Source organism: Ctenocephalides felis, unplaced genomic scaffold (genome assembly GCF_003426905.1).
Source record: "Ctenocephalides felis isolate EL2017-DRISC unplaced genomic scaffold, ASM342690v1 CF-g0.4_SCAFFOLD_01492, whole genome shotgun sequence".
NCBI lineage: Eukaryota > Metazoa > Arthropoda > Insecta > Siphonaptera > Pulicidae > Ctenocephalides > Ctenocephalides felis.
This window is the reverse complement of record NW_020537646.1, coordinates 57878989-57891219: the sequence shown is the minus strand read 5'-3', so window position 1 is coordinate 57891219 and position 12231 is coordinate 57878989. Positions and strand designations below refer to the sequence as shown.

Below are 12231 nucleotides of genomic sequence, written 5' to 3'. Positions count from 1 at the left end.
TTTAAAATTTGCATTAAATTACACATCCAATGATTTAAAATGTTCAATTATCAGCAAAAATAAAAATGAAAAACAAAAATAATTAATTTGTGTTATTTCTAGGCCAGACCTGAGCAGGAAAGCTTAATTCAACATTGAAATTATTTATTTATTAGAGAAAATGCGTTCAAGTGCAAAGAGCGGCCGAATATCCGATGATGGCGCGAGCAGCAGAAACTTTGCGGCGCACGTACGCTAAAACTGTTGATGTTACAGAAAAAAACGTTATTGAATAAATCATAGAAAATTTTGTCTAGTTTAATTTTGTATATAGTTGTTTTAACGTAACATAAGTCAGAAAGGAGATATCGTTGAAAAACTGATTTTTGACGCAATTTTTCCAATATAGCGGCGACAGCGGCAAAAATTCGAGGTGGCAAAGTTGAAATTCGTAAAGATCACATCAAAATCTATAAAATCACCAATTTGCAAAACATCCGCAAAACTCTTAAGGTAAAACTATTAAATGACTGAACTATATATAAACTTAGTATCTAAACAAATAGCAACCTAAATTATATATCATCATGGACAAAAAAAAAAAATAGATTCGTTATAATTATCTGAACTTCATATAAAACAAATATAATCTATTATTCTAGGAAGAAAAAATAATATTCTTATATTCAGTATTATTAGAAGCTGTTTTTATATTATATATACTAATGCCTAAATCAATCAATGACTATAAATCAGTGTTGAAAACTATCAATGGTTTTGATAACGCCATTATTAAAAACCAAGTTCTAAATGTTACATATAATAAAAAATATTATTCACAAAGCCAATTTTTTAGATACTCTTAAAGAATAAATAGTTATTGATTAATTTTAAACTTACTTCCCAATATTTATCAAAATAAATTTAGGAAAAATCGCGGTTTGTTAGGATAAATGGTGCTATTAAAGTCCAGAAATAAATGCCTAAGCAAAGCCAGCTTGAGACTATCTTCACCCACATTGAAGCTGCGTTTGCATTTAATGTTTCTAATGAGCTATTTGGCCTAAAATTAGAAGTTAAAATATGTTATTTAAATTGCCATGATTTCAACCATTAATTATGATTTGAAATACTTACTGGTACCAATTGGTTAACGTCATCATGACATATAATGTAGCTAAAGTAAATATGAAATGGAAACTAGACCAGGAATATGCAACACTCTCTTCTTCATTATCCCAAACTTTAACATTATCATTATTGCTAGTATTTGAGATTTTTCCAGATTCCCCACCATCTGTTAAAGCTTTGTAAGATATATATTATGATTCTTAAGATGACATAATGGGATAATTTAATAAAGAAACATTAAATTTACCTTCCTTGTCTGAGGAATTCGTCATTGTCATTGAAGCAACCTTGGAAGCTGATCTGAGAGAAGAATACATGACGCAACACATCCAAACAGTTAACCCTACAATACTTTGTGTATCAAAAGAAACCTAAGAAATTAAAAAGATAAGTTCGTTAATTTGCATTCAAATATTTACACTTATAATCTAAAACCTTGTTATGACTGCCTTCTCCTACAATTCCCAAAAATCCAGGGTTACATTTTTCATCTGGATTATTTGCAACTGCAGACCAGGTCAAGTATACTGTGTAAAGGGTTACCATAGCAGATTGTAAAAGACCAGATCTTGTCTGTTTCTCTTGTACTGCGGGCATAATTGATAATACACTGACTCCTACAGATAATATGAGATTTATGGAAATAAAGAACTTATTCAATGCACAATCATCTGGCTAAAATGAAAGAAAATAATGTAAGAATTAAGTCCAATGATCTGTAAGAGCACGATTCCTATATAGATAAAAAATTACCAGTGTGAAATAAACATATAATAAGGACAGTCCTGTAATTGCTAGGGCATACTGCAAAAGAGTAGAGAGCAAGAGAGCAGCAAACCAACCTTTTGAACCAGTTTCTTGATAGTTTTCAAACCAGATTTCAGCCCAATTATGAGCAAAATCAATTATTAAAACCAACTGAACTAGAATAAACATCAAGCCCCCGAAGAGTCCTATCCACATCCAAGTAGTACTAAAGCTTCCTTCAGGAATAAAAAATGCACCAATAATCATTCCTATTACAATCAAAAACTTTAATCCCCAAAATCTGAAATTATTTTAAGAATTATTTGAAAAATAATTTATTGAGAAACATTTTATAATAAAAGACCTACCCGTTTTGGATAGAAGCCCGCGGATCTTTAGATGATTTTACACCCAACATAATCCCGGACATTAATATGAAGAAACAACATAATGCAAAACTAATTCTGTAAACTGCTAAGTAACCGACTGCAGAATTACAATCAATTTGTGAATTAGAAGGAAAAATAGCTGCTCCTTTAGAAGTCGAACTTGCGCAAAAAGGTACCTAGAAAAAATAATATTTCTTGTTGAAACAAAGTTGTTTAACCCATAATTCCTGATATGTCTGACAAGAGTAACTGTTTTTCTTAGGTATTTTGTTATTTACATTTATATTAAGTTAGTAAAACATCTATAAAAACTTAGTTACCTACTGTAAAAGCAATTATAAGAGTCTAGGAAAAATATACTATTATAAATTAACCCTTTACTTACGATTTAGATTCAAAAATGTTGAGCCAAAGTTATACAAGCTGGCGTTGCGTTCGCGACTATTTTCCCGCAGTGTACAAATGAAAATAATTTTGTGTTTTATAGTTTCGTACAAACAAATATTTTGTAATACTTGCGATTACCGTGCCGGGCGGCGGCGTCGAAACCGAGTAGGCTGGGTGGGCGGCGCCCACTCATCAATACGATTGTATAAAATTTTTCTTATCACATTACATTTTTTACAGAAAATTTGAAATCAGTTAATCAATCAAACACATGATATCACTCATTTCCTTATCTAAGATATCACTCTTCATTCCAACCACATTCATATTTCAAAAATATGTAAATTCGTTTCCAGAAATGACGAAAACAACATGTTTTTAGTCGAGTGTAGACTTGAATAAAATGTTTGTATCCTGAATTGTATTTGGTTGGTGTGTGACGACTTGATTCTTGGGTATTGACAACACACTTCTTGTTTATTAATATTTAATAATAGTTCACGAGTTGTTTTCGGTGTTCACAACCCAGAACTCGACGACTACACTAATAATAATGCTTTTCGATTATCCGTTAGGGTTACACAACCAGCTGCAATGCGCCAGGGGTGTAATAAAACCGTTATTTTAATACTACAATATTATTATATTTTTATATATAGATAATGACAAGGTTCATACGATAATGGAAATACTCAACGTATGGAAAATTATACTATACAGAAAATCGAAATAGAAAAAAAGTGGACGAAAACGACAAAAGACCGAGAGCAATAAAGAACATGAGAAGAAAAAAAGCAACGGAATATGACGACACCGGCGGATCTACTGAAAGAGCTGGGCAACAACGGATTAAGGAAACTGACCAAATTGTTGAACCAAATATACCGAACGGGCGAATGGCCAAAGGACTTTCTGGATGTCACGACGATAGCTCTTCAAAAAAAGACAAAAGCAAACAAGTGCAGCAAATACAGTTAGTGTTAAAACGATAGTATCGATCCTGAATAAGTATCGATATTTTGCGCCGATTCTACTCAAAAAGTATCGGTTATATTTTTTGACCCCACCAAAAGTTCGACCGCATTTTATGAACACCACTCATTCTCTTTTGTCGCGGCAGCACCACTCTTCATAGATAACGAACAAAACAAGCGATATGTCGAGTGCGATATGATTTTTGTTAAAGAAAATGTTTATGAATGCCCCCAGGTCGAAGCCAATGATTAACAATAAATAAAAGAATTAGAGTTTAAGATTACGCACGCCGATAATATAATTTCTGTTACCCCCGAGAACATATGTTTATCAACGATAATAAATTTTGTATATTGTATGCAAAAATCTTGTTATCTGCGAAATTGTCACGCAACTAACTTTGGTTAAATAATTTATTAAGACATTCCATTTATGATTCTAATTTTTAAAGCCGAAACTTTTTTTCTAAAATAAATATTACTTTATAATCTTATTTCTAAAATAAGTAAGACTTACGATTGTAGCGGCGGCAGCTTTGTCATTTCATTGTTCCTCGCGGATGCCGCGGCGTCGGCCAATCATATCGTCGCGATCTAAACTTACAACTAATTTTTGTTTTTTCATTCTTTTGAAATCAATTAATTATTTCTTAATCATTTTATTATTAAATATAATAAAAATATATAAGATTATATAGGTTTTTCCTATCTGTGTCTGAAGGTACAATTAACAATTGATCATATCTCCAATTTTTACATAGAACATAATATGCAAATGCGTCCAGTGCATCTGTGCACATACAACTATTATATGTAATAGGATGATAGTAAAATAATTTTAAAGATTTCTTAACACAATTATTTCTTATGCCTATTGTTAGTTTCGAATATCATTCATAATCAGTATTATAACTAACGCGATTGAATAAAAGCCTAGTTTACATATAGGTTGAATGCTTCGAAAGATACCATACCCTACAACATTATAAAATTTAATTTTTATATTGCGTATTTAATGATAATAAAAGTAATTATGGTAATGTTAAATTTTATTTTGTTTCTCTATCTATTCTCAATATTTATTAGTTTTGTAAGTCTTCATTATATTATATATTATACGCGGTGTTAAAATTTTTTATTAGTTTTTATTCTGATAATTGTATATTTTTTGTAATTAATTTGAATAAAAAAAAATGTGCAATAACTATTTCGAAACAATATAGCGTAATTTTATTTAAAAGTTGCTACTTTTTTATAAAAAAATAAATACTAATTTACAGTCATTGAGTATTTCTATTAAAATTATTATATTTTCGTTTCTATATTAAAAATTTGATACTTTTGTTGAAAATAAATACTAATTTATTATCATTAAGTATTTCTATTAAAACTATATTTTCAATTCTAAATTAAAGTCGTTTAATAAAACCATTGAATACTCTTATTGAAAGTCATCACTTTCGTAGATAGGTAATTAATTTTAATCGTCAAATATTTCTAGTAAATCACAATATAATTCGAAACAATGATACTTTTGCAACTTCATAAAATAATACAATACTATTTTTTATAATATTAATTATGGCTTTAGAGAACAACACTCAACCATAGAACAGGTACATCGCCTAGTAAATATAATTAACGAATCGTTCCATGCAAAAAAATATTGTTCGGCTGTATTTTTAGACGTTGCGCAAGCATTTGAAAAAGTATGGCACACTGGTTTGTTGTACAAACTAAAACTCTGTTTATCAGAACCGATATTTTCAATAATAAAATCGTTCCTTGAAAATAGGGAATTTTTCGTCAGCATTAACAACGAGGAGTCGACCAAAAGAAAGATCCTTTCTGGGGTGCCCCAGGAAAGCGTTCTTTCTCCAACTCTATTTCTTATATACACAGCGGATTTTCCTTTATACTCCGGAACAAGCGTGTCAACATTTGCTGACGATACATGTATCATTGCCTCCAATAAAGATCCCGCAATAGCTTCGCAACTATTACAAGAACATCTAGATATTGCTACAAAATGGCTTTCTTTATGGAGAATTATGGCAAACGGCTCAAAATTTACGCATATCACTTTTACGCTGCGTACTGGTATATGCCCTACAATTAAGTTAAATGGACAGGAAATCCCAGTAAAAGATAGCGTAAAATATCTCGGAATACACCTAGACACAAAATTGAACTGGAGAGTTCACATTAACAAGAAAAAACAGCAGATTGATGAACTATTCAAAAAACATTACTGGCTACTTAATAAACGTTCCGAACTATCAACGAATAACAAGCTAATTATTTATAAATGTATTTTTAAACCAGTGTGGTCTTATGGGATTCAACTATGGGGCACCGCCAAAAAAAACAATCTACAGATTATTCAGCGAGTGCAGAACAAGTTCATAAGGCAGGCACTGAACGCACCTAGGTACGTTCCCAACTGGCTGATTCACTAGTACAGCAATATAATGACAGTAAATGAAGAAATTAAACAAAAAACAAACAACTACAAAAAAAGAATAGACGAGCACCCAAATTACTTGGCACACAAAGTATACTCAGAAGCGCGCCCAACAAGGCTAAGACGAAAAATTCCAAATGATCTTATAAATTTGTAAATTATTATTATTATTATTATTATTATTATCTTACCATTTCTATTATTGTTATTTTGTTATATTTTATTATTTTTCTAGTATTATTTTATTATTCAGAAATTTTATTTATATTATTTATTAATTTTATTTTTATTATTATTTGCTTATATTTTACATTAAATCATATTACGGATATCATTTTCATGTTAATGTTATCCTTTGCTCTTTTATTTATTTAAATTTATATTATTATTTATCAATATTACTTGATGTTAATAAATTAGCAGTTATAATAATTATTGAAATTAAAAAAAAATAATTATAATATGATACTATTTTTTAATTAACGAGTATTTTTCTTTGATATAAATTAGCCTATACTGAATTCATAAATGAATACTTTCGTCACAAAACGATACTATTTTATAATTAATGAGTATTTTTCTTTTTTATATAAATTAGCCGACACTATTGTTATAAACGAATACTTTCGTCACAAAATGATACTATTTTATAATTGTTGAGTATTTTTCTTTTTGATATAAATTAGCCGATACTGAATTCATAAATGAATACTTTCGTCACAAAATAATACTATTTTTTAATTATTGAGTTTTTTATGTAAATTAGCCGACACTATTATTATAAATGAATAATTTCGTCACAAAACGATACTATTTTATAATTAATGAGTGTTTTTCTTTTTGATATAAATTAGCCGACACTATTATTATAAATGAATACTTTCGTCACAAAACGATACTATTTCATAATTGTTGAGTATTTTTCTTTTTGATATAAATTAGCCGATACTAAATTCATAAATGAATACTTTCGTCACAAAACAATATTATTTTTTAATTATTGAGTTTTTTATGTAAATTAGCCGACACTATTATTATAAATGAATAATTTCGTCACAAAACGATACTATTTTATAATTAATGAGTATTTTTCTTTTTGATATAAATTAGCCGACACTATTATTATAAATGAATACTTTCGTCACAAAACGATACTATTTTATATTTGTTGAGTATTTTTGTTCTTGATATAAATTAGCCGATACTAAATTCATAAATGAATACTTTCGTCACAAAACGATACTATTTTCTAATTGATGAGCATTTTTCTTTTTGATATAAATCGAATTTGAAATTAGTATCGAAAAATCATTGTTTTAAACTTATCAAAATATTGAAAATGATGCTGATTTAACAGCATCAAATACAGGCAATAGAATTTATCATAATATTGTAATTCGATCTGTAGAAGCTTTTAGATCTCTCTTGCACTTATGTTTGATTTTGGTGAAAAGTACTCAATATTCGATACTGAGTAGTATCGATACTTTTGCCACGATACTTTTTTGGAATCGATACTTTGCCTCGATTCTCTTTTCAGTACTCGGTATCGATACTTTGCCTCGATACTTCTAACACTAACTACAGGACGATGAGTTTGACTTTGCACACCGAAAAGTTATTGGCCAAAATCCTCGCGAGACGGCTTTAAAATAAGATCGATCAGCACATGAGCAAAGAGCAGTTTGGTTTCAGAAAAGCAAAATGCACCAGAGATGCTATTGGAATATTGAGGATATTGACTGACAGATGTCTCGACGTTAACATTTTGTTTTATAGATTTGCAGAAAGCTTATGTTTAACAGAGTCTCTGGAGTAAGCTTATGAGAATTTTAAAATCTATCAACGCCAATTGGAGAGATCGCAGGCTGATCCAGAATCTTTATATGGGACAAAAATTAAAGGTTCGAGTGAACCAGGGAGATACAAACAGCGTTGAAATAGGTATAGGAGTCTGGCAAGAATGCTGCATATCATCGATCCTATTCAACCTATACGGAGAATGGCTCGTGAACGAGGCACTTGAGACCCTGGAGATTTTTCTATTGGAGGAAGAAAGATCACGACAATAAAGTACGCTGATGATCTACTATAGTAGTATCGAAAAACCAAACCGATTTCAAATACCTGAGAAGCAGCCTGGCCAAAGACGGATACTGCGCGAGATAAATCAGGACAACAAGCTCAAAAACTAAGGCGGCATTCACAAAGAAAGGCCCACAGGAACTATCTCTAGAGTTTCATAATGTGGTGGTGGAGGCGAATGAAACTGATGAAGTGAACTGATAAATAACAAATGAACTATTTCATACTATTTAATATGATTCATCTGATACCACCCATCAAAATTTACCTTTCGACGCCACTGGTACCGGGCCATGCCCGTATTGCGTAATATTTGCTTCTGGACGTTTGACCTATGCTCGTCATTGTTAAAGGGTTAAGAATCCTTTCAATATCATTCTAGAAATTAATCCAAAATCTAAAATAACTTATTGCAAACTAAAAAACCCGAAAAAGAGAAGAAAACGTGTAATTACAAGACTGTTTTCGTTTTTTTTCGAAAACTATTATAACACTAGCTCTATCCGTTCACGCTTTGCCGTGATTTAGTTTAAATTAAAAAGTTGAACAGAGATGTGTATATGTTGCATTTAGTTTAACGTTACTACTATCTGTTCAACAATTTACCTATTCAACAATTTGTCTACGAGTTTACCTATAAACTTGTTAATCAATCTACCATTTTACCGAATTACCAATTTACCTGTCAATCTATTTATATCAACCCGTTTCACATGTCTACCAATTTATCTGTCAACCTGTTTATCCGTCTTGTTATTTGTCTATCTACCAGCTGTCTTGTCTACCATTTTACATATCATCCAATTTACCTGTCCACCAGCCATCCAACAAAATACCCTTTCGCCAATTTACTTGTTTACCAATTTACCTATCTATCAATTTACCTGTCTACCAATTTACCTATCGACCTATTTATAAATACACTATTTTACCTGTCAACTAATTTACCTATCGACCTATTTATCAATACACCATTTTACCTGTCAACCAATTTACCTGTCATCCCATTCTAAATGTTTACTAATTAACCTGTTCAATAATTTACCTGTTGAACAATTAACCTGTTTAACAATTTGTCTATTAATTTACCTATCAACCTGTTTATCAATCTACCATTTTACCGGCCTATAAATTTACCTGTCATCCCGTTCTACATGCCCGCCAAATAACCTGTCAACCTGTTTATTTGTCTACATATCGTCTATCTACCAGTTCTTCACTCTACCATTTTACATATCCTGCAATTTACTTGTCCACCAGTTTACCTTTATAAATTCTCTAATTCACCTTATTTATTTACGCATTATAAAAAAAATTAAAGCTCAAATTGATTCTACGTTTTAGTTAAAAAACGTTTGTATGTGAAAAAGAAAAAGGCTGTTTTTAGAGTTTTCCCGGCAATTATTCGATGTTTTCTCGACGTAGGAACCATCCTTGGACTTCACCGAACATTTTAAAGAAAGAATTGGCCAAATTGGTTCAGGCGTTGTTGAGTTATGCGCCAACACATTTTACGATTCATTTATATATATAAGAAGATTCGCGTAATATAAGTATGTTATGAAATTTCAATATACCACTTAAAATTTTGTAAGAAGAAATTTTGTTCGTTATTATACCGCCAAAAGGCAAAATTTAACAGTAGACTGAAAATAATGAAATGTTAGATAAACTCTATTAATATTTATTAATTAAATTATTCTTATCCAAAAAATAGATTACTATTATCACTATCCAATAATAGATTACTATTATCACTCATTAATAGATATCCAATAATAGATTACTATTATCACTTTGTGTAGAATACTAAAATTATTAATACTACAACAAATGTACTTCAATATTGATTAATTCCTCTTCTGAAGAGATTTAAAACGAAAAACAAAAGACATGGTGCTTATACTACTGTGAAAAGTCATCAGTAGTAGTCTATTTTATACAAACTTGCCAGGCGCATAATATATTGTTTCGCCAACAAATCTGCAGCTATTTTTTTGTTATACATAGTTATTTATGTTGAAAAATAGAAATGTAATAACAATAACGAATAAAAAATTGTTCTATTATTTTGAGATATTATTACGATAAAGGAATGAAAGCTGCACAGAATGATTGAAAAGCTAGTGCTGATACGGTGAAGGTGCTTATCAAAATCGGCCGCGCAGAAATTGTTCGCTCGCTTTCTTTCTAGTAATTTTCATGTGAAAAAAGAGCCAAGGATAAAATTCTTGGAAAAGGCTATTGAATACATATTAATTATATTAAAGATAGGCATTGACGAGAAAACTGTTTTGAACCATTTAAACACAGTTTTTAAATACGTTAAACAGTGTTACAATGACTAGCATAGCCCGCGTACGATGGCTAGGCCAAATGTAAATATTACGGTCATAGGCCGCGTACGATAATAGGGCCAAAAGCAATTATTCCAAAATATTTACTCATACGAGAGTCGAGTGCTAGACACGTTAGTGTAAACTTCGATGAGTTGTTATGATCAAACAGTGAACTTTGTACATTTTCAATCCGACGGCAGTGTACCTGCAGCCTGACTATTTGCATGATCCCCTTGCGGGAGCATACACGATAGTGTCAATAACAATACCGTTATAATACTTAAGGGGGTATTCTACTGTAGAATTTGGAAAAAATCGAAAATAATTTTTTTCCATACTTTCAAAGTTTAGTTATTCAAAAATATGTCATTAAAAGGATTTTTCAAAATTACTATTATTTCCTGAGTTATAGTCGTTTTAGTGACGTGGCCTCGGTTCGGGTCCGACTTGTCTCAAAACTTTGAACGCGTTTTTCTCGGAACTACTTTTTTCGAGCTGGGGGTAAGGATATCTCGAGTTCTAATGAACCGATTTACTTCAAATTTGGAGAGGATATTCTCTATGCGTCGCTTTATCGTATGGACCTTGCCCAAAACTATAACTTTTCATTTAGTATTTTTAAAAAATTCGGAATTGTTAAAAGAAACATGAAAAAAAATAATTTTTTTTCAAACTGCCGCCATTCAACCAAAAAAATTTTTTTTAACTTATCCAAGGTTCATACGATAGCTGCATCTATTATAATTAAGAATCCATCTATTTTTTATATTTCAAATCACCAGGAGGGTTGGAATCATGTACGCCAGGACACCCTCTTTTTTTGGAAACCCCCACTTTGACTGCTCATAACTTTGTGAATTTTAATTTTTTTTTAATAATTTTTTTATGTAATAATAAAATATCAATGAACAAATGATAAAAAAAATCGATAGTCAAAAGATTATTAGTTTCTTTTATACAGCGCTTCAAAAACCGGGCGAAATTCATGACTCTACCAGTAGAATACCCCCTTAATCAGTTCTGTTTATTTTATTTTTGCCATGAAAGAGTGTTGTGTTTAGTTCAGTGCTCTAATTTAATTTAGTGCGTTTTTTTGTTTTAATTATAGTGTTGATAATGTCCAAACCTACAAGCGACGTTCAAAACTTTCATATCGTTGAAACACAAGAAATACTCCAAGATGATTCAACAACAAACTCCACGTTTGTGGAAAAGCATATTTTACCCAATATGCAACAACAACAAATAAACACATCGCGTACGTTGAATAACATCAGAATGCGTAACGCCAGCAATCGTATTGCTCCTCAAGAAGACCTACAAATGGAAACTTCTAGTAGCTGCCAAAACTTGTCCAGAACTGACGGTGAGTGGATAACAGTCAAGAAACACAAACAAAATAACACAGAAGTTTCGCCATGCTCTAAAAAAGAAACTACGAAAGATTACTGGCTGAGCGCTACGCCAACAAGCAATTATTACAAAGTTCTGGAAAATGCTTCAATCATAAAATCCCCAAAAACACCAGAAGCCATAACTCCACGAATCTTTGTGCACGAAGTGGAAGACATCAAACCACTTACAAATTTATTAGAGAATGAAGCCAAAAATACTTAAAAACGAAAATTAATAAACAATTCTCGTAAAAAGTAAAAATCAATCTAGATACACCGCAAACTTACAATAAGATTTTAAATATACTAAGAGAAAAAGGCACCCAGATGCATTCTTACCAA

At 30.8% G+C, this 12231-nt stretch overlaps 1 protein-coding gene across 3 annotated transcripts in view; it reads right to left on the bottom strand.

Moving 5' to 3' along the window:
* Positions 1 to 778: 778 nt before the first annotated feature.
* The window catches only part of LOC113370040 (serine incorporator 1), a 55275-nt gene continuing 43822 nt past the window's right edge, over positions 779 to 12231 (bottom strand). The window contains exons 3-8 of one of the 3 annotated variants that reach the window (XM_026610694.1): positions 2226 to 2422; positions 1864 to 2158; positions 1546 to 1785; positions 1358 to 1481; positions 1117 to 1285; positions 779 to 1025 (exon numbers count right to left, since the gene is read on the bottom strand). In XM_026610694.1, the coding sequence (XP_026466479.1) occupies positions 893 to 1025; positions 1117 to 1285; positions 1358 to 1481; positions 1546 to 1785; positions 1864 to 2158; positions 2226 to 2422 (1158 nt within the window). In that variant the 3' untranslated portion in view covers positions 779 to 892. Of the gene's footprint in view, positions 1043 to 1116; positions 1286 to 1357; positions 1482 to 1545; positions 1786 to 1863; positions 2159 to 2225; positions 2423 to 12231 lie in introns of all 3 variants that reach the window. The other 2 variants (XM_026610692.1, XM_026610693.1) reach the window with 2 other exon arrangements.